The sequence below is a fragment of the Phascolarctos cinereus genome, unplaced genomic scaffold (genome assembly GCF_003287225.1).
Source record: "Phascolarctos cinereus isolate Bilbo 61053 unplaced genomic scaffold, phaCin_HiC Scaffold_5;HRSCAF=322, whole genome shotgun sequence".
Taxonomy (NCBI): domain Eukaryota; kingdom Metazoa; phylum Chordata; class Mammalia; order Diprotodontia; family Phascolarctidae; genus Phascolarctos; species Phascolarctos cinereus.
The window spans coordinates 76,815,966-76,839,121 of NW_027555958.1; the positions used below are offsets into that span (position 1 = coordinate 76,815,966).

Genomic DNA, 23,156 nt, shown 5'->3' on the forward strand with positions numbered 1-23,156 from the left:
TCATAAGGTTTAGGTTCTTCATTTTTCAGATGAGGAAACTGAGGCTAAGAGAGGTTAAGTAACTTTCTAAGGTCACACTAAGAAGTGTATGAAACAAGACTTGAACACATGTTCTAATGGGGAAGAAAACAAGAATACATGTGCCTGTACATTCAAGCTAAATATGAAGAGAATATATCCGAAGTAGAGGAGTTCCAGGAGGCAGAGGTGAGGGGAGAGTGCATTCCAGGCACTGGCAGTGGCAGAGAGATACTAAACATGGGGGTATGGAGATGGGAGTATCGTGTGTAAGGAACAAGGAGAAGGCCAGTGTGGCTGGATCATGGATTGTGGGAGGAGGAATAATTTCCAATGAGGCTGGGTCTAGGTTGTGAAGGGCTTTAAAAACAAAACCAAAGAGTTTATACTTTATTTTTGAGGCCATAGGAAAGCAGTGGAATTTAATGAGTAGGGGAGTGACATGGTCAGATCTGACCTTAAGGAAAATCACTTTGATAGCAGTATGGAGGATGGACTGGAGTGCAGAGAGAGTGGAGAAAGGGAGATAAATGTATGGAGGCTCTTGCAGTATGCTAGGCAAGCAGTAGAAAGGACCAGAATTAACATGGTGACTGTATAGGGGAAGTCAAGTTAAGTCAACAAGCATTTATTGAGTACCTTCTATGTACCAAGCACTATGCTAAGCCCTAGGGATACAAAGAAAGGCAAAGAACAGTCCCTGCCCTCAAGGAGCTCACAGTCTAATGGGGAAGACAACATGCAAACAATTATGAACAGACAAGACATATACAAGATAAATTGCAGATAATCAACAGAGACAGAAGAGAGAAGGAATTGAATACAAGAAGGGTTTTAAAGGGAAAAATGGCAAGATTTGGCAGCCCATCTGATTCTAGCTGATCTAATAGCTTCAGTAACCTGTGAACTAGGTGCTAGTATTATCTCTAGTTTACAGATGAAGAAACTGAGTTTCAGAAAAGTGATTTGTCCAGGGTCACAGAGTCAATAAATGAGGCAGGATTCAAACCCAGGTCTTTGCTAGTTCAGGGACTCTGTATCTATGTGTTTTCTGATAAGTTTGGTTATGATTTGGAGAGGTCAAGGGTCCATATCAATTCTTTCCAGCTTAGATAGTTGGCTTGTATGACAGGAAGTCCACTAGTGCCCATCTACATGAACCTTGGAAAGTTTGCAGTTGAAAGCTCAGCCCTTTCTTCCCCAAAGGGAACACAGTCTCTAGCTACTCCCATGCGGACTAACCAATTAATAACTTCTGGAGTATCTATGATATACTCAGAACAATGTAATCTAATCAGGAGATAGAGCTCTTGCCCTCAGGGAGCTTATGTTTTAGGATGGAAACATGGACCCCAATATCGATTAAGAGCACAATGATGAGGAGTTAAGTAATTAAACAAACATAAGTACAATGTGATATTTTGAAGCTCTATTAAAATAGATGTCACCTAACATTTAATTTTTTAAAAAATTATCCATTTTGCTATTGAAAAGGATTGTGTGGGGGGGAAGAACTAGACTCACTGGGCAATTCCAGGTTTCTTCCTTTGCCTGCAATACCTGCCTTGAGTTGGGGTGGGAATTCATTTCTGGAGCTATTGCTCAGTTCTCCTGTTAGGTTTTTCTTCTTCCTCCCAGTTCCTTTCCCAGCTGGGCATCTTCTGTATGTTTGTGATAAGATAAGAAGTAGCTACCTCTAGGAATCTATTTTTTTTTGTGGAATAATGACAACATTGCTAAATCAGTCCACAAAGTACAATAAAATTCTAACTAAATTCATGATATGATTAGGTGAGATCTAACTGGGGTCTAAGTCTGAGTTTTTTCTAATCTTCAAAGCCCTGTATCCAATGTGACCCCAGTCTCTCTTTTCTCCATGCTGGGTAGGGAGAGGCCTTACAACCCTGTCACTCACAGCAACTGCTTATTTGTACAGCTATGAACAGCTGGATAAATGTAGCCCTCCCGGAGTCTGCTGGGACCAGAGAGCCATGCAGCATTTCCAAACACCTTTCCCACCCATTCCAGATGACTCTTACAGCTCATACACTGACACTGGACATGGTGCTAAGCAAACCCTAACTTTGTAGCTCTTCTTGTATCCTGGTCGGTCCCTCCAGGGCAGCAGCTCATCCCTCCAGCTGTTTAGGTTGGGGAAGAAGGGAAGGAGATGAGTCCTTGCCACTTGGGGTTCCTCCAACTCTCTTAACCTTTTTCTTATCTGCAGTGCTTGACCCTGGATAAATTTGAAAGCTATGATGATGAAATCCAGCTCACCCACCGAGCCCTCTCCCTTCTGGAGCAGAATCGATTTTGGGCTGGAGTGGTGTTCTCTGATATCTACCCTTGGAACAGTGTGCCACCACGTCATGTGAAGTACAAGATCCGCATGGACATAGATGCAGTGGAAAAAACCAATAAGATCAAAGACAGGTGATGGCCTCGTGTACCTCCAACGTATTCTCCCATATATGGTGATGGGTGCCCGCCAGAAGAGATCATAGCCATTCCCTGCCCAAGTTAGCTATGTTTGTGACCTTCATTGCCCTCTCCCCTTCAGTCAGCTGCAATGGGTGTATCAAGCACAGAAAGACTCAGGGTTTGCTGTAACCAAAAGGCTCATTTTAACGTGAGTTGACATCCAGAAATAGCAAAGAGGCCCAATACTTTCAGCCTTCCTTCATCCTTAGCACTTGCACCAATTATTTCATTATCTGTTGAATCTTTCTTTAAAATGAGGATGATGATATTCCTGAATGAATGAATGAAAAAAGCATTTAGGAAGAGTTACTATGGGGCAGCTAGGGGCACAGTGGATAGAGCACTGGCCCTGGAGTCAGGAGGACCTGAGTTCAAATCTGGCCTCAGACCAAACACTTAACACTTACTAGCTGTGTGACCCTGCACAAGTCACTTAACTCCAATTGCCTAACCAAAAAAAAAAAAAAAGTTACTATGTGCCAACACTGTGCCAAGCCCCTGAGATAAAAGTTGAAAAAACCAGGTAATCCCTGTCTCAGGGAACCCTCACTATCACTGAGAGAGACAATACTTATATGAGAAGACCTGGAAGTCCTAAGGATGCAGCAGTTGGATAGATGGCAAGACCTAGGGGTCCTTGGGTCAGATGACTGTGCTCGGGGTCTGGAGGGCATAGCAGCATGGCAGATGGTTAAGGGCCAGGGGACCTTAGCAAACAGTGGCAGAGCAGATGGTAAGTCATAGTGGTCCTCCATCTTACCAGAAGGATTACATTTAGTGACTCCCAGTTGGCTGGACGGAAAGAAGGTGTGGAATAATGACAGCATTGCCAAATCAGTCCACAAAGTACAATAAATTCTTCCTAAATTTATTATATAATTAGGTGAGATCTAAGACCTTCCCATTTCAGAATAGAATTTGAAAGTCTTAGGGAAAGAGTTCTAGGGTGAGTTTTTAATTGCTATAGTAAGAGCCTCCAGAGATTAGAACATGGCAATGATGTGCACAGTCCATTCCACTGAATCTGGGTCTTTTCCACCTTTGTTTGTCTTTCTCAGATACTGGGATCCTGGTCCAAGAGCTGATCCAGTGGAAGACTTCCGTTACATTTGGGGCGGGTTTGCATATCTGCAGGACATGATTGAACAAGGGATTATAAGGAGTCAGACCAAGGCAGAAGTCCCCATTGGAGTCTATCTGCAGCAAATGCCATACCCCTGCTTTGTAGATGATGTGTGAGTCAGAGCAGTGCCTTGATCTTCTTCCTTGATAAGCTAGTTGGAGCAGCTGGGAGGTGCCTCTGGTGTCAGGAAGGCTCAAGCCCTTTCAATCTTTGATCTCAACCTGGGACCAGAGAAGGAATTCCTGGGGGGAGAGGGGAAGGACAGGAGAGAGCTGGCCACATGGCCAAGATGGGGGAAATGTTCCATGCAGCCATTGTTTCCCTGCTCTGATGGGAAGAACATCAAAGAAAGTAAGGTGGAAGAAAGAGTAAAAGCATTTTTGTCCATTTGATAAAGGATTGTGGAATCATAGAATTCTAAAACTGGAATAGATCTTAGAAGGGGAGGTAAAAGAAGGAAGAAGGGAAACATCCTGAAAATAGAACAACAGAAGTCAGGTTTGTGAAGTACATATGTGGAAAGTCACAAAGGGTGACCTTGGGGGAGAAGGGCCAAGGCACATCAATTTCATACTGTATAGTGCATTTGGTATTTTTAAGGACACCAGTCAGAGTCCCTTTCTCCACCATATCAAGGCTTTGCATTTGAAATTCAGTCTGGTTTCTAGGAGCTACTGAGTAATGCAGCTCCTTCACTGATTAGCATTCTCATGATGGATGTTTGATGAAAAAATAAAGGAATGTGAGAAAGGCAGCAGGCCACAGTGGAGGAGGAGAGCCTGTCCTACAGTCAAGAAGACTGGGTTCAAATCTAGCCTCTAACGTCTCCTGGAGATGTGGCCCTGGGCAAGACATTTAACCTCTCTATGACCCAGGCAACACTGAGACTCTTTGTGGTCCAGTACATACTGATCAACATGGGTTGAGAGTTTCCTCAGTGGAATTTTCTACACCAGTGAAATCACAATCTGGGCCAAGGACAAAATGAATGTATGCCTTTAGCTCCTAAGGCACTCCTTCCCCTGCTAACACATACTCACTATTAAAACCATATCCTTGATGGCCAGCAGCCACCTAAGCAGCTGGTCCTATGGTTTCGTTTATGGGGATAAGAGTGCCTTCCTTCTATCCATGGCAAGCTCATTTACCAAAGGTGGATGGAGCCAGCAGAGTCAGCTGAGGTTGGCCAGGGTGGTGATAGCTAGAAAGCAAGCATAGATATGTGAACGGTAGAGTGGAAAGAGGACTGGTTCAGGAGTCAGCGGACCTGAATTCAAGTTCATTTCTGCCACTTACTACCTGTGTGACCTTGGGAAAGACACGACCTCTTTGGGCTTTGGTTTCCTTATCTGTAAAACAAAGAATGTTGGACTAGAAGGCCTAGCCCTGCTCTAGCCCTGCAATCCTATTAAAGTTTCCCAAGATATGCCTGTGCACGTGTTATAGCAGGGTTCAGGGCAGGGAGCAGAGGTAGACAGGAGAGAACCAAACCCAGGCTGGCCCATGCGCTCCCCCCTCTTTCATGCCCAGTGATTCTTCTTACAAAGGGAGAGCTTACAACCCCCAACACTAGCTGCCTCTGGTCACATCTTCTGTCCTTCCTGAAGTTTACTTTGGGTTTGGAGATAGGGAGGAGATGGGAAGGAATTCAAGGGAGGGACACACAACTAGACATTTCAGAACCGTATTGGGGGGACAGCAGTGTGGAGGAGTGGCAAGGAGAAACTAACTATTAGGATAATCATTGTAAGAGACCTCTGGTGGCCAAGTCCCAGGAGTGCAGGCTTTGAGAGCTTTTTGAAAAACAAGCTCCTTTTCCCTAGGCAGTCAGTCAACAAACATTTATTGTGTGTTTACTATATGCTGGGCACTGTAGTGATGAAATTTTCCCATGTAGGCGTAGGGTCCTTCCTGTTGCAATATACAACTACTTTTAATGATTAATAACATCAATTGAGTGTTCTATTAATAAATTGAATGCATGTGTTTTCACACATGGAAAACCCATATTGCGTTTAGACTAGAACACTAAATACTATATGCATTCTAGAAAAAAAATGTAGCCCTATTCATTGAGGATGTCCAGTAAATAATCAGGAGTGGAAGCAAACCCCGAATTCAGAGTCAGTTACTGTCTTAAGTAAGTCTGCTCTAGTTATGCATTTAGTATCCTAGCTCATACGTGAGCATATGGGGAAGATTACATTGATACATGAAATTATGGATTTAGAGATGTGAAGGACCTTAGAGGGTCTCCGTTTACAGATAAGGAAACTGAGTCTGATAAGGGTTAAGGAGCTTCCTCAGGATCACAAAGCTCGTCATCTTCTGAGGCAGGATTTGAACTCCAGTCTTCTTGACTCTCCTGCCAGTGCTCTTCCATACCAGCTAGCTGCCTAGATTCCCTTTGGTAGAAGATGGCAAGGCTGAATGTTCACAATCACCACCAACATACACTTTGTTTGTATGACCGTCCACTTGGGTTCTAGTACCAGCCTACGCATAGGGCTTCTCAAGTGATCCCAATTCAATTGAGAAAATATTTTTTAAAGCACCTACTATATGCAAGACACTATACTGGGCACTGGGAGTACAAAGATAAAAACAAATCTCCAGGTTTCTTTTGGGGTCTTAATAGGAAATCCCAGATGGAGGCAAATACACTGTTTGGTCACACCGTGTTTGTGACTGTAGCATGTAAGCTTGAACAGGGATTGTTTTTTGTTTTAGTGCCTAGCACAGCGCCTAGAACATATTTTTACAGCTTTAGAGCTGAAAGAGATTGTAGAGATCATCTGATCCCAATCCCTCATTTTAGAGATGAGGAACCTGAGTTAAGGAGACGTGAAACAATTTCCTCAACTTTGTAATCCAAAGTCAGGAAGTAGCAGAACCGGGTCCTCTGGCTTCACATTTAGCGCTCTTACCCACTGGTTTCCTTTGTAATGCATTTTTTATGCATTTAAAAACATCATTACTACCAGATTGCCAAAGGGGTCCCTAACTCACAAAGAAGTTAAGAACTCTTGCTAGAGTAAGAGTTGAAGGAAGACTTGTTGAACTGGGTGAAGTATGTAACCAGTGTATCCATGGCCCTAGAGCCAGAAGACAAGCCCATTCCAAAGAAGCAACATCTCTGGGAAGGAGCCAATGGGTGGCCCTATAGATAGAAGTATGATTTCATTCCAGTCATTGTTTTGGAGCCCTTGAAGCCTGCTGAATTCCCAATGGTGTTTCTCTTGTGCTTTCTCTCCCCAACCCCTTGGTCTTGGCCTATGGTGGGTCTGCTCTCTTCCCTGGCATCAACAGCTTTATGATCACTCTGAACCGCTGCTTCCCAGTCTTCATGGTGCTGGCCTGGATCTACTCGGTTTCTATGATGGTAAAGAGCATCGTGCTGGAGAAGGAGATGAGGCTAAAGGAGACCTTGAAAAACCGGGGTGTTTCCAATACTGTCATCTGGTGCACGTGGTTTCTGGACAGCTTCTCCGTCATGGCAATGAGCACATTCCTTTTGACCGCCTTCATCACGGTAAGAGCTAGGAGGAATCCAAATGTCCCAGACTTCCCTGGATCCTCCCTTCCCTTCCTGTAAATGGGGTAGGACAAGCTGGAAGTACCATGCAGACTGTTCAGCCCCCATCAAAGAAGCAAGATTACAGGAAGCTCCCTTAGGTTCACCTACCACACTATAGACCCCTTTTAAGCCACCCGATTAAACTTGGTTTGGTTTAATTTAATTTAATTTAATAAGAATATGCAGGAGACAGCATGGCATAGTAGACAGAGACATGGCCTTGGAGTTAGAGAGACCTGGGTTCAAGTCTTGCTTCTGATATACACCAGTTATGTGACCCTGAATAAGCCACTTAACTTGTCAATGCTCTAGGCAGTTCTCTCAGACTATAAATTGCAAAGAAACCAACGTGCATTAAGAGTGTTTCCTGGGGCAGCTAGGTGGCGCAGTGGATAGAGCACCGGCCCTGGAGTCAGAAGGACCTGAGTTCAAATCCGGCCTCAGACACTTGACACTTACTAGCTGTGTGACCCTGAGCAAGTCACTTAACCCCATTGCCTAGCCAAAAAAAAATAAAGAAAGAAAGAAAAAGAAAGAGTGTTTCCTCTTTGGAGAGTTCCCTAAATCAGAGAAGTCACAGGTTTAGTTCCTTATCTGTTCCTATTAACCAGCATGGGCAGAAGACTATGTCTATAGAAAAAAAATAATGAAAAAGCCCTAACTCTGGGGATAGAGGACATGGGTTCTGCTACCTGTGTGGACTTTGAGCAAATCACTTCATTTCTTAACTTAAAAATATAAATTCCTATTGCTACTTACTAACCCTCCCCTCCCTCTACCTTCAGAAGCCCACCTCTCCTTATAACAATTAAGTATAGTCAAGCAAATCAAATCAGCCCATTGGTAGGTCTTGTCTGAAAAGTAGGTCTCAAGCCCTCCAGGAAACAAACATGTAGATCAGAGATTTAGAGTTTGAATGGACAGACCTCAAGAGCCATCTGCCCCAGCCCCTTCTTTATATAGAGGAGGACACTGAGGCCCAGGAAAGTTAAATGACTTTCCTAAGGTCACAGAAGTATTAGTAAAAATGGGATTTCAGTCCAGGTACTCTGATCCCAAGGATAATGTTCTTTTCATCATGCCATGCTACTACGTAAGCAGAAAATATAAAGTAATTTTGGTGGGGGCCAAAGTCTAGGGAGTCACTCATAATTTGGAAGATCAGAAAAGTTCTGTGTAGAAAGAGATGGCGCCAGACCTGTGACTTGAATGGAAGTAGGGATTCTCAAGGGTGATGGGAGATAGACCTCCAGGCATGGGGCATGTTCTGTGTAAGAGTGTGGTGGCAGAAAAATGCCCTGCATAGAGAAGCAATGCTTCATCAGCGTGGTGAGTGAGTTAGAGGGAGAAATAGGAAATAAGTCAAGAGAGCACGAGGCCCCACCCAATCCAGGACAACTCCTGGAGCTTGAGCCTTGGTGAAGTAGGACCAAGCCAGGGCACTTGGCTATCCCGAGATCTTTGTTTCCAAGGGGGAGAGATGATTGCAAGGAATTCTCCTCTCCTGGGGATTACCGGTCCCAATCCTCCAAGCACTAGCTTGGTTTGGAATGTGGAGAGTGTGCTAAGTGGTTTTAGAGGGAGAAACCTGGGGTATTTATTAATACTGTTAACCAGGTTCAGATTCATTCTTAGTTTTCTACTAAAGACATTCTCCTGCCTGATGGAGTGATTCCTGTTCTAATGAATGGAATATAGAGACCTTACCACTTGGAGTATACATGAGCTAACAATAATAACAATAATAGCTATTATTATCATTTAATGTTGTGAGATCTTTGAGGGCACAGACTATGTTTCCCTCTTTTTATATCCCGAGTGCTTAACACAGTGCCTGCCACATAATAGGCATGTAATGAATGTTTATTGACTGATTAATAATAGCTAAGATTTATGTAGTATTTTAAAGCCTACAAAATGTTTTAAATATATTATCCCATTTGAAACTTATAACTCCTTGATGTCAGTGCTATTGTTAGCCCTATTTCTCAGAAGAGGAAACTGACAGTGAGAAAGTTAAGTAGCTTGCCCTGGGTCACATAGCTACCAAGTGATCCAAATCAGGCCTCCCTGACCTGAGTACAGCATCCTCTCTGCGCTACTGTGTGGCTGCCAGTCAACGTGGAAGATCCTCTAACCAAGATGCTTGCAGTGGCTTGTAAAGCAGGCCAAAAGCGGACCTTTTGTAGGGATGGAACATCTCTTTGCAAGTGGTGTAGTTCCACTGACTAGATGATTTTTTATATGCCACCTGCGACCCCTGGACCACAGGATTGCAGCTGGAAGGGACCCTCAGGCCCCCTTCCACTTTATTTGTCTGGATCACCTACCTTATCGCCTTTTCCAAGTATCTCTCCCTGGGCTTGTTCTTCTTTCTTCTCCCTCTGCCCATCATCATCATCAGTGTTATTAAAGGTATTGGTTAAATGCTCCCCACGTCCACATAGAGAAGTGACTGGAGTCCAAATCCATTTTTGGTTTTGTTATTTTGCATTAGCCACAAGGCCAACGAAGGGAATTTGTTTTATTTGACTATACATATTTGTGATGGGTTTTGTTTTTCTTGTTTTCTCAGTGTATTGGGAGGAGGGAGATGTAGGAGGGAGAAAATGCAGACCTGGAAATAAAATAAAATTTGAATTAAAAAAAAAATTTTTAAGCCTTTGTCAAGTGCTACTCCAGGCTTGGTCCTAAGCAAAAGTTCTGTAATGCAAGTGTAGTAAATAGAGTGCTGGACTTGGGGTCAGAAAGACCTGAGTTCAAATCCTACCTCAGACATTTAAAAATAGTTATGTGACCTGGACAAGTCACTTAATTTCTCTATGCCTCAGTTTACTCATCTGTAAAATGAGGGAGATAAAACAGATGGCTTTTAAAGAACATTCTAGTCCAACACCTACAATCCAATGATTCTACATTCTCCCTGGGCCATCATATGGAGTCATTGCCCCCTTGAGGATGTTGGGTCTCCTGTTGGAAGCCTCCCTCACCCCCAATTACTTAAAGCCTTATTATTATGCCTGGACCCTACTGATATCAAATTCCTGTTTATGGCCTTGTGTTAGACTGCACTTGGGAACAGTGGAATTATCATTTGTTTTGGAGCCAGAGGACCCGGGTTTGAAATCTGGTTCTATCACTTCATATCTGAGTAACCTTGGCCAGCTGCTTAACTTCCCTACACTGCACATTCCTCTGTAAGTATCAGGGTTGAACAAAATGACTTCTAAGGTTGCTTCCAACTGGAAAAGCCAGAATCCTATGCTTCCAAGCTAAGAAAAATACTGAATTGTCTTCTTGTAGACCCAATCAAACTAATCCCACTCCATTTAATGCTTTTTCTAAGGTGCTTTAAAACATTTTTCACTGGATTATAATAGAGATCTAGGGAGACAATGGCTTTATTTTAAGTTCTATACTAAGATTAAAAAAAGGCTCACGATTTACTAACACACAGGCTAGTCTAACTAATTTCCTATTAATATTACTAACAATAGTAACTATTAATAACTAACAATTTACTAACACACAGCTGGTTAACTAGATTGCACTTGGCTTGAAATTAATATTAAATTAATTTTAGATTAAATTAAAATTGAATTAAAGTTAACGTTGCGCTGGGCTTGCAATTTCTGAGTGATTGTGAGAGCCCCTCATAGATGAGTGGAAAGTCTGGGTTATTCAGGCCTCCAGATAGGGCAGCTCTTCCCCTCTCAAGGGGCTCCTTGTTCCTTCCTCCCAATCTTTCATCCCACCCTTCCCCCTCACCCAAATGCTGAATTTTCTCAGCATGATAATAGCTTAATAAATGCTTGTCGACTGACTTGAAAACACTCAAAACGCACTTGGACGAGGATCTAAATCAGCAGTAAGAGTTTGCCCTGGTAGTTGCTGGTAAGTGACTTTTAAAATCTGCTTTCTTGGCAATGGAGCACTAGGATCCCAGAGCTCTGAGGGAGCGAGGTGAAGAAAAGTTCACCAGAAGGGCCTTGCCACGCATGCAGTCCTCCTCGTGGGAACTGGGATGTCACTTGACTGCAGCCAGCAGCCGGCTTTCCAAGCGGAAATCGTTTTCCTTTGATTGATTCTCCCGTCTTCCCCTAACCACTCCCTGCTCAGCTCCACCAGTCTGGAGGGAGCAGGAAGCATGAACAATGGGAATTCCTTTTTGTTATTCCAGCTATTATTAAGAAAAAATAAGTGCTGACATCGTTTTAGAAAGCGGTGTATAGCAAGCTAAACTAGCCTGGGATGCACAGGGAACATCTCTGCCTTGAGCCAGTTAGTGCTTTCTTGGTATTTTAATTCCATAGAATCATAAAACTTTGGCCCTCAAAGGGACCTTAGATGTTCTCCGGTCCTGTGGCCTTGTCTGGAGGAGTTTTGTTTTCTAGGTAGATAACCTTTGATTTATGTGGAGAATTTCCTTAGAATGAGAAAGGGGACAGAGAAATCAGTTTCTCTTAAGCCTAAGAAGAAGTACAGCTGTTTCTATGTCCTGCAGCCAAATACAATATGTGTGTGTCTACACACACATATATGTATTAGATATATACATACATATGTATCTATTATCTACAAAATCTATCTGTCTATCTATGAGGGCAGCTAGGTGGCTCAGTGGATGGAGCACTGAGCTTGGAATCAGGAAGACTCATCTTCATAAGTTCAAATCTAGCCTCAGACACTTACTAGCTGTGTGACCCTGGATAAGTCACTTAACCTTCTTTGCCTCAGTTTCCTCACCTGTAAAATGAGCTGGAGAAGGTAATGGCAAACCACTCCAGAATCTCTGCTAAGAAAATCCCACAAGACTAAAAAACAACCACAAAGCTCTATCCATAGCTACATCTGCATCTGTATCTCAAATATTTACATTCAGTTTTATTTAAAATATATGAAAATTTTCATAAGTTTAAAACTATACTTCGGACTTATTTTTGCACAACTATGTTGAATATCTGAAGTCCCAGGTTCCACATCATAAAGAAAGAGCTTGGCCTTCTCTGATTTGGATAGGCCATTGTCTTACTGACATAGCTTTCACCCAAACCTCCCCTCCTTCCAAGCTTCACTGTTACTGTGAAAGGCCCCACCACCCAGGTTCAGCATCTGGGTGTCATTCTCTCTTCCTTTTCACTCACCCCATGCATCCCATCACTTAGCAAACCCTGCTGCTTCCACAGCTTTGCTCACATCCATCCCCTCTTGCCTGAACTACCACAAGAGACTCCTAAGTGGTCTTCCTGTCTCAAGTCCCTCCTCACTCACTCTGTCCCCCAGACAGGTGCCCATCATGCTTTTACTAAAGTACAGGGTTGACCATATTACTCCTTTGCTTAGGATGAAACACTGGCTCCCTATCACTTCTAGAGTCAGAGCCCTTTACAACCTGGCCTCGGCTTATACACATTTCTCCCCTTCCCATGCTTTACAGATCAGGTACACTGCCCTTCTCACACATTTCCTCAGATGACATGCCATCCTCCCTCCTTCCTGTTCTTGCCCTAGTTGCCCTCACTCCTTCCTCTTAGAATCCCCAATTTCCTTCCAGACTTGACTGCAGGATGACATGCAGCCACTTCCAGTTCCCGCAGCTGCCAGTGCCTTATTACATCTCCTTTGAATCCTCCTCTGCGAGTTTGCTTGTGTCCTCTGCTCTTAGCTCTGGGAGGGCAGGGGCTGTTTTTTACTTTCCTCTTTGTGTCTTTGGTACCAAGCACAGTGCCTGGCACGTCCTAGGCACTACGTAAATGTCTCTTGATTGATTGACATATTGGAGACTTTTCTTCTCAATAAGCATACTTTTGCTCATGCCTCTGCCCAGGATGTTTCCCTGGAAACGTCTGAATTTGGCATGTTTTGGGTGGCTTTCTTCCCAAAAGTTACCTCCTACCAAAGTGTCTGAACTTAGAATATTTATTCAGCACAGTGATGGGACTAGCATTCTAACCTCCTGTGACAAAGGAATCCAGTGACTAGATCATTGGACTTGGAACCAGGAAGATCTCCGTTCAAATCCAACCTCGGATATTTATCAACTGTGTGACCCTGGGCACATTATTTTACCTCTCTGAGCCTCGGTTTCCTCATCTGTAAAGCAGCTGACTGCCTCAGGGGGTTGATGTGAGGATCAAATGGAATCATGTGTGTAAAACACTTTGCAAACCTAAGGTGCTCCATGAAGGAGTTACTGTTGTCATTTTATTTATCCTTACTTCTGGTGAGGGCTGTTTCTTAACCCCTTTCTTCCAAAATGGTTCCATGTCAGTCCTACAAAAGACTCACAACATCAATAAGGAAAAGCTTGCTTCCAGAAGCATGGCTATACAGTTCTAGGAGACATAACCGAAACAATGCCTGCCCTCAAGGAGCTTACCGTCAATGAGAATGCAGTTAGTACTGAACCAGTTCCATACTAGTGCTGGGCCTACTGGCCATCCTTTGAAATTAAACTACTCCTTACTAGGTAACCAAATCTGTTATCAAGCATGAAAGATACCAGAATGGCTCCCTTATATTTCTTTGAGTTGATTGGGATTGTTTGAAGTTGGGATGGAACAGTGGATTTGTCATACTAGAGGACCTCCGTTCAAATCTCTGCTCTACGACTTACTATCTGTGTGACTTTAGATAAGCCAGTTGACTCCTCTGGTTGAGTTAAGGCTCCTTCCAGCTCTAAATCTATGGTCTGACCAAATTTTGAGTGACTTGATTTACCCATTGAGGTCACATAGTGTAATGTGGCATGTTACATCATAAAATATTAGTAAATCCATATGGATTAGGGCGTAGAGGGCTAGGTTTGGAGCCCAGAGACTTACCTTCTGGTCCAGCTGTGATGCTTACCAACTGTGTGACCTCAGGTGAAAGACTTAACCTCTCTGATCCACAGTTCCCTGACTTGTAAAATGGGAGAACGATATTTATTCTACTTTCCTTCCAGGGTCATTGTGAGGAAACTGATTTGTATATATTCAGATATGGAAATGTGAATTATTATTATTTTATAATAGATTGTATTACTATGTTACAGAATTTTATAGTGTTATATATAATAATATAGCTATAATAATATCTTATTATTATTTAATAGAATCAGCAAGCAAACACAACTTCCTCATTTTACAGATGAAGAAACTGAGGCCTAGGGGGTTTGAGTAGACTAGTCCAAGATCACACAGAAGCTTATCAGAAGCAGGCTGTGAACCCCAGACTCCTGAACTAGTTCTCATTATACCAAGCTGCCTCCTGGGTCAAAACGACCCAGTTCACACTAAGACATCGATGTAGAATATAGGCGACAAATTTCCTTGAAGGCAGGGACAATTACTTCTTTTTTTTTTCTATCTGTAGGATCCAGCACAGGGACATAATAATAACAATTAGCATTATATAACACCTACTATATACCAGGCACTTTACAAACATTATCTTATTTGATCCTTATAACAACCCTGGGAGGTAGATGCTATTATTATCCCCATTTTACAGTTGAGGAAACTGAGGCAAACAGTGGTTAGGTGATTTCGGTAAGTGCCTGAGGTAGGATATGAACTCAGGTCTTCTTGACTTCAAGCCCAGAGCTCTACCCTCTGCACTACTCAGCTGCCTCATAGCTGACTAGCTTACGGTAGGTAGTTAATGTTTGTTGAATGCTTGGATTGATGACTAATAATTTGGGTGATGTATTTCTTGGGCTGTATATTTCCTAGGATCATAAACTTAGATCTGGTATGGATTTTATTTATTTACTTTTAATTATTTTTTTGAGACTGGGTCTCCCTATCTCAACCAAGGCCAGTTGGCCCTCATTGACTCTACCCTTCTGCTGATTGGCAGGGAAGCTTTAATTTGCTACACTTCCAACCTCCATAAGCAGCACGGTGGCCCCCAGTTTCTAGGGGCTCGCAGTGTTGGTGTCAGACTTTGTAGACACCCAATCGATGTTAGCCTAACTTTAGCTCAGAACTCCTAAACTCAAGGGATCTTTGAGCCTTAACCTCTCCAGTAGCAGGTACTACCAGCATACACTGCTGTACCTGGAGGGATCTTCTTTTAACAAAGCACAATTTCTTCTAGTCTCTAAGGATAGATTCTCAAGCACGGACAAGAGGTTGGTGGGAGGGAGCTGTCGAGGCATCTGGCAAAACCTAGTGGAGATGGATTACTGATGTAGGTGCGTGAGACTCACCCGTCTTTGTGATGTCTTTGCTTGCAGCATGGCCAAGTCCTGCACTACAGCAATCCAGTCATCCTCTTCCTGTTCCTCTTGGTATTCTCCATGGCCACCATCATGCAGTGCTTCCTCTTCAGTGCCTTCTTCTCCAAGGCCAACCTGGCGGCAGCTTGCAGCGGCATCCTCTACTTCACCTTCTACCTGCCTCATATCCTGTGCTTTGCTTGGCAGGAGCGTATGACAACTCAGATGAAGATGATGGTGGTAAGGATCTTCCTCTTTCCCTGATGGGATGGGAATGTCCTGGTGTTGGCTTCATGCCCGTTCTCTGAGAAGGGCTGATTGGTACCTATTAGCCTGGAAGCATCACATAAGAGAAGCTTGCCTAATTAAATTGTTTCCGCTTAAGGCTAGCATGACAAACTGAATCAAAGCCAAACAGAAAGAAATACACCCACAGCTGAGAGAGGTGGGAGAGGTATGGGAAACCAAGAATACTCTGGGGAAGGAAGATGGAAAAGAGAATGATGGAGAAAGAGCTCACCGCAGCCTGCTTTCTGGTAGCCTCCTATTCTTACTGATGATTCTTACTGATTAGATGCTAAGTTTTGCCATTTCTGTGCTGCCAAGTCACTGTTGTGTTGAACTGTTGAACACTGTTGTGTTGAACAACTGAAACGCTACTGTCAGTGTTCTCTAAAACTGGCGCCCTGGGCCAAAGCACCAATAGCGCCATCCTGGTCTGCCCACTTGATCACATTGGTTTCAGGAAACATAAGGCTAAAAGTCATAAATGGAGGGAGTAGAAATAAGTTTCTTGTTTTGAGGCTCCTCACATTTGCTCTTGTCCTGACCTGCTAGATCAAGCTGAATTAGAAACACTTTGCAAAGCTCAGATCACCCTTGAGGCCCATGGAGTTCATTTGAAGATCCAGAATGGCCCTTTTCCTTTACTGCTTCCTTTCCCCGACTCAGCAGTGATACGTGTGGTGTATTGGAATGAATTTGGGATTTGGAGTTTGATAAACTAGATTCAAAACCTGGCCTTGGGGCAGCTAGGTGGTACAGTGGATAGAGCTCCAGCCTTGGAGTTAGGAGCACTTGAATTTAAATCTGGCCTCAGAGGCTTGATACTTACTAGCTGTGTGACTGTGGGCAAGTCACTTAACGCCAACTGCCTCGCCAAAAAGCAAACAACGAAACAAAAAAGCCTGACCCTGCCACTTACCACCTATGACCTTGGAGGAGTTGCTAATTTCCTCTGTGCCTCATTTTCCTCGTGTGTAAAATGAAAGAGTTAGACCAGATACCCTGCAATGTCCCTTTTATTTCCGAATCTGTGTTTAAGCTTCCAGAATCAACTTTTTAGATTTTCCCAATGGACCTAAATTTTTGAATCTCCTTCCAAATATCCTTAAGCTGAGGCCCTAAAAATGCATGGATAAAATGGATGCCAAGATGACCTGGCAAATCCAGGAAGGTAGGAAGAACAGGTACGGAGACCAGGGGTTGTCTTTTGCTTATCTAAGAGACCCGTCAGTCCAGGAAGCCTTAGCAATCAGCTCTGCCTTCATTATAACTATTTCCGAATGTCCACCTTCCCAGTGGCTCATTAAACTAGAATAAACTGCCTCACATCCTCTTAGAGGGTAGTTCTCTTACCCTTCTTTTTTTTTCTCTTGTTCTCTCCATTACCATTCAGGTTCTGATGGGGGAGCAATGCCATCTGCTTCTAGTTTGGGAAAATACCTAATACCATAGCTCTTATTCCTCCCTGTTTACCATTGCTGTTTGCCACTTATTTCTGTCATTAAATGAATAGTTAATTGTTGATCTTGATAACACGGCCTTTTCCAAACTGCCCATAATGGTCAGGCAACAACAATTCTTTTCCACTCAACACATGGGCACTGTCAGTTCCTGTAATAACTGGGCAGACAGGAGGACTGCTATGAGGATTCTCCTGACTTCCAAGTCTGCCAGGGATGCAGAGACCATACATACCTTAGCTCGGGGAAGGAGAAAGATCTGGGCCTCACAGAAATATGTCTGGAGACCACCTTCCTCCTGAAGGAAGAACCTCTAAGTCCCACTAAGTTCCTCAAAACATTCAAGGCCTTTGAATAAGTGGAAACAAGTATGCCAGGCCTGGATAAGTGGTGATACAGGCCAGGGGTTTGGTGGAGCCCTAATTAAAGGGATCCCACTCGCCTTCCAAATTTCCTGTGTTGATACCATGGGGAATTCACCCACCTGGTTTGGCTTCCTTGCAAACAGCCTGAGAAAACAAACGCACTGGTCTTTAGTCTGGGGGTGGCAAAAGGTGAGCAAACACTTACTGGGAGGCTTTCTTTGAGCTGCCTTTTTCCAAAAACTGGAAGTTTCAAATCTGTAGCCAAGGCTGCCACTGCTGCGGCAATTCTGACAAATCAGATTTGAGCTGCTGGGTAAATTCTGGTCATTAAAGAGCAACATTCCACTCTGTCAGTTCTGTAAACAAGTGGGAATGCAACTCTTGTCCTGGAGAATAAGAAGTGATTTAAAATTGGCACCATTTTAAAAAGAGAAGACTTCTCTACTGTCCCCTGAATAAAGCTACATTCTCATCTCCCTTCCCTCACTGCTCGGTTTCTTTTATTCCAGAGCGTGAAGTGGTTTAGAGTGCTGGACCTGGGGTCAGAAAGATCTAAATTCAGTCCTTGTCTCAGGCACTTACTACCCATGAGACTCTGGGGAAGTTACTTAATCTCTCTCTGACTCAGTTTCCTCATCTGTACAATGGGGATGATAATAACAGCTCCCTACCTTACAGGATTGTCATGAGATCAAATATTTTTGAAGTGCTTTGCAGATCTTGAAGCACTATTTAAATGCTAGTGATCATAGGCATATTGTAGAGCATGGTCTGGGCGTGCCAGGGTGTGCCATCATACCAGCCTGTGCCCCTTATGTGGTCCATGACATAGTCAGACTACCCTCACGATCACACCCTGTGCCAGTGAGACTGGCTCACTGTCCCCAGGACACTTCAGTGTTGGGCACACCGCCTTCCTTTGTAGACTTCTCAACTCATCTAGAACTGGACCAAATATTCTTTGGTATTCCATGATCTGCATCCTATGGAGGGAGGCGGCTGACAGGTCATAGGGCCCTGTTTTACTTTGGTGTGTTGTTGTTGATGCTGTTTTGTTGGGAGAGGAGCAGAGAAAGTTGGGAGGAATCCTGGACCTGGGATCTCATGAGAAACTACCAACATGGAAATTCCTTCTCCCATTACAGGCTGGCACCTTGTCTGCAAACATTAGTCCTAGAGAGTCGCCTAGTCAGGAAGGAGAAATGACTTGATCAGGGTTGCCCAGCTAGCATGAGTCACAAAGGGGACTCGATCCCAGGTCTTCCTTGACTCCAAGGCTGGCTCTCTAGGCACTCTGCTGTGCTGCTTCCAGTTTTCAGTGTCCTAATATTCAATGCCATTCATAGGATCTGAAATTTAGAGCCAGAAAGACGTTGCGGGTGATTGAGTCTCAGTCCCTCAAACCATCAATCAACAAATATTGAAGTGCCTACTATGTGCCAGCACAGTGCGAGGCACTAGGGATACAAGTACAAAGAATGAAGCAATCCTCATTCACAATAAGTCTGCAGCTGAGGAAACTGAGGCCCAGAGAAAATAAGTGCCATGGTCAAAGTCACGATCTGGTACATATCTGAGCAGGACAAAATAATACTAATATTAATAATAACAATAGCCGGCATTTTAAGGTTTGCAAAATGCTTTATAAATATCTCATTTTGTCCTCATAACAACCCTGGGAGGCAGGTGCCATATGCCCATTTTACAGATGAGAATCTGAGACACAGAGATTAAGTGATTTGCCCAGAATCACCTAGCCACTAAGTGTCTGAGACCGGATTTAAACTCAGGTCTTCCTGACTATAGGCTCAGCACTCCATTCACTACTACAACTAACTGCCTTCAGCCTAGGACTTCTGGGTTCTATTAACTGGGTGAAAAGGTGGTCCAGGCAAGGACTGGGGCAGAATTCCCAGAGGCCTGAGGTTCTCTGTCATACCTCTTGATTCCCTCATCTTTCTTCAGCCGTCCAGTGTTAACACAGTACCCAGCACACAGTAAGCACTTAATAAATGCTCATTGACTGAGTGGTACTGGAGGGAAATACACAGGCCTTCTCCTGTCACTCTTTCTGCTTTTTGTACTCTTGTGTTATGTAAAGGACTGTCCTGCAGATCCCAGGAGGCCGGCCCTAATATCTGTAACTTTTTTGCCCAGAGCCTGCTGTCCCCTGTGGCATTTGGGTTTGGCACTGAATATTTGTCTCGATACGAAGAGCAAGGCCTCGGACTCCAGTGGGGCAACATTGGCAAGAGCCCCGTGGAAGGGGATGAATTCAGTTTCTTGCTCTCCATCAAAATGATGCTGATTGATGCAGTCCTTTATGGCTTCCTGGCCTGGTATCTTGACCAAGTACTTCCAGGTGAGTAAAGCTCTACCTAGATAAAGTGATGTCTCTTGTTGCCTTTGGACACATGATGAAACAAGCTTCACCAGCTCCTTTTTTTTGCTTTTTTAAGGGAGAACCTCCTAGCCACACTTCCCTTTAGATGTTGTTGTGGTGGTATTGTTTAGTCATTTCCAATCATGTCTGATTCTTCCTGATCCCATTTGGGGTTTTCTTGGCAAAGATACTAGAGCAGTTTGCCATTTTCTTCTCCAGCTCATTTTACAGCTGAGGAAACTGAGGCAAACAGGGTTAAATGACTTGCCCAGGGTCACACAGCTAGTACGTGTCTAAGGCTGGATATGAACTCAGGAAAGATGAATCTTCCTGACTCCAGGTCCAGCAGTCTATCTACTGTAACACCTCACCACTCCCTTTTAGTCACACCTTCCTTCTGTTCTCTGGTTTCATTTATAGAGGTGATGCCAAAATGATTATTTCTTTCATCAGTATGTCTACTTATTATAGGTCATTGGACAAGAATCCTACATTTAGAGGACCAGTAGCTAAATTTATGTCCATAGACAATCTAATAACCATGGGATTCTTAGTATCCTTTCCTCTTCTTTTTCAGCTCTGCCACCATCACTGCACAAGCAGAAATGGTGGACAAAGAGGACTAAGGGCCATTTTGTTTCTGTCCTTGTTTCATGAAGATCTTACTTCCCTCAGGACAGACATAGTCCAGGTGCTTCCATTTCCCCCCATTTCCGCCGCCCTCCCTCTACCCCCCCCCATTCACTATTCCTCACATTTCATGGTAGGTACTCATCAAATGACGCTATCTAGAACAGGAAATCCAAGGACAATTAGCTCACATGGGACAGCCATTCTGCCCACTGGCCTTGGAGGCAAGCTCTTCCCATGTTAACAGGATCAAGCTCCGGGCATCATATAGACTCTTATGGAAGGAAGTTACCTAATCCATCCCCCTAATTATACTGATAAGAAGACTGAGTTCCAGATAGGCTAAAGGATTTACTTCCCATCACAAAATAGGTTTGGGTAGGAATTTGGAGACAGCCCTCTGTGTTGTTGATGGGAACTAGTTCAATGGAGGCAAAGTTACTGGATGCCTTAATGACAGCTGATAAAGCCACATCCTTCATAAATTCCCAAGAACACCCCAAATTCCCCAAACCCGGCATTTCCTAAACCCCTGCATATCCCAGCATAGTGCCTGTCATATAAGAAGACACTTAATAAATGTTTGTTGATTGATTGATTCCTCCTGCCTGTAAACACAGCTCCTTCATCAGTGCTGTCCAATGCAATGAAAGCATTTTTAATTAAAGTATCAGCTAACTCTAAAAAAGTAGCATGTCCTTACAGCTGGAAAAGGCTTACCTTGATTTAAGTGGCCTTTAAGTCAACTAAAAACCAGCTTCTGTGCTTAACCAGTGGGTGGGTGTTTTCCCCACTGATATCTTGCCTAATTCATGGGTCTTAAAGGATACAGGTTGCCAGCAGGAGAGAGTGAGTCTGGAATTGACTCTAGACAGGGTGCTGGTTTGTGTGAATGCAAAACTCACAGCTGTTCGACCATTTTAGGGAAACCTTGCTTAGTACAAAAGAACAACTGAGCCATAACCAGGGAGTGGCAGTCAGTCCTGCTGCAGAGTGATAACAACCATCATACTCCTTCAGCAGGGAGACGAAACTGACCTTAGAACTTCATTGATAAGAATAATAAGGGGGCAGCTAGGTGGCACAGTGCACAGAGCTCCAGCCTTGGAGTAAGGAGGACCTGAGTTCAAATGTGGCCTCAGACATTTGACACTTAACTAGCTGTGTGACACTGGGCAAGTCACTTAACCCCAACTGCCTCACCAAAAAGCAAAAAAAAAAAAATAGTTAATATAGGAAGCTACCACATAGCCCACTTCCTTTCCAGGACAACTATACCCCTGGTGACCCTCCTTGCACTGCTTCCTCCAGTTTCCAAAAAACTGTATCCAAGGGTTTCTATACATAATGGGGGGTAGTGTCAGTGTCCTAGGGGTTCTGCCCCATTCCGTGGGACATTTTGCCCAAGTCCTTTCCCACTCCCCAACCCAATTTGTATGAAAGAGGTTTTTTTGAGGGCACCTTTCATAAGTCTCGCCCTGAATGTGTTCTGTAGCTCTTGTTCTAGGCACTAAAATTGCCTATTATAGCTTTGATGAACAGACAGGGTAGCCAGGCAGTTAAGAAAACTCCCCACGGTCTTGCTTTCTCTCCTACTCTCCAATAAGTAGTTCCATTAGGGCAGCAGAATGATTGGCTAGACCACAGATGTCCAACTTTTGGTGGTCTGTTCCCATGAGCATCATGTGATCATAGCTCTGGAGCTGGAAAGGACCTTGGAGACCATCTGCTCGAGCCCCCTCATTTTACAGATGAGAAAACCAAGGTCTCAAGAGATTGTGACTTGCCCAAGGTCACATGGGTAGCAAGTGGTAGGGCTATGATTTAACTCAAGACCCTTCCCACTGTACCAAATTGCTCATATTAGTGGGCTCCTCTCTTTCTGGTCTGCTTCAGCACCCCAACTTTCCTGAAAATATAAGAAAACCAATGATATAAGAATATGAGAAAATATAAGAAAACCAAGGCTTTTTTGATGAAAGCATGCAAAACAGTCAGTCCTTATGGGAGGCTGTAGTTCTGGTGTGTTATGGCTAGCGAAACTATAAATATCTATAATTACAGTCTGAGATTCACATAGATAAGTCCCAGGCGCTACAAGAATGTAGTTGGGTGGAGTCCCAGTTAGAACATTTAGTCTACACCTCCTTGTTTATGTGTGTTTGTGTGTGTTTTCCAGGGGACTACGGAACACCACTTCCTTGGTTTTTCCTTTTGCAAGAGTCCTATTGGCTTGGAGGTGAAGGTGAGTCTTGAAAACCTTAGAACTAGCTGTGCTGTGCTGTGCTGTGCTGTGCTGTCCTATTGAGATATGACTGGGTGGCTCAGGTCCCTTTCTGGAGCAACTGGAGAGATTCCAGTGGGAATGCCAGTCGTTGGCTTTGAACCTGGGTAGCCCATCATTAGGAGGGTGTTATTAGTGGGTGAGTCAGCATGCCACCTGAGGGCCCTCTGCTGCATTGCAGAGGCATTTGGGCATCTGAGAACATCCCCCACATGTGTCCCCAGTGTGTGTGAGAGGTGTCTGATAAGCCCTTTTATTCTTGACAACATGAGTGAGGGAGATTGAGTAACTCTCTCAGGAGAAGCCTAAAACAGCAGCCCTTTCAGGTGTTAATGACTGTTGGAAGT

General features: G+C 43.8%; 1 protein-coding gene across 1 annotated transcript in view; it reads left to right on the forward strand.

Moving 5' to 3' along the window:
• The window catches only part of LOC110197949 (retinal-specific phospholipid-transporting ATPase ABCA4), a 135,265-nt gene that overhangs the window by 36,293 nt on the left and 75,816 nt on the right, over positions 1–23,156 (forward strand). The window contains 6 exon segments of the mRNA XM_078155530.1: positions 2,246–2,451; positions 3,558–3,734; positions 6,932–7,154; positions 15,421–15,642; positions 19,670–19,874; positions 22,705–22,770. Of these exon segments, the coding sequence (XP_078011656.1) occupies positions 2,246–2,451; positions 3,558–3,734; positions 6,932–7,154; positions 15,421–15,642; positions 19,670–19,874; positions 22,705–22,770 (1,099 nt within the window).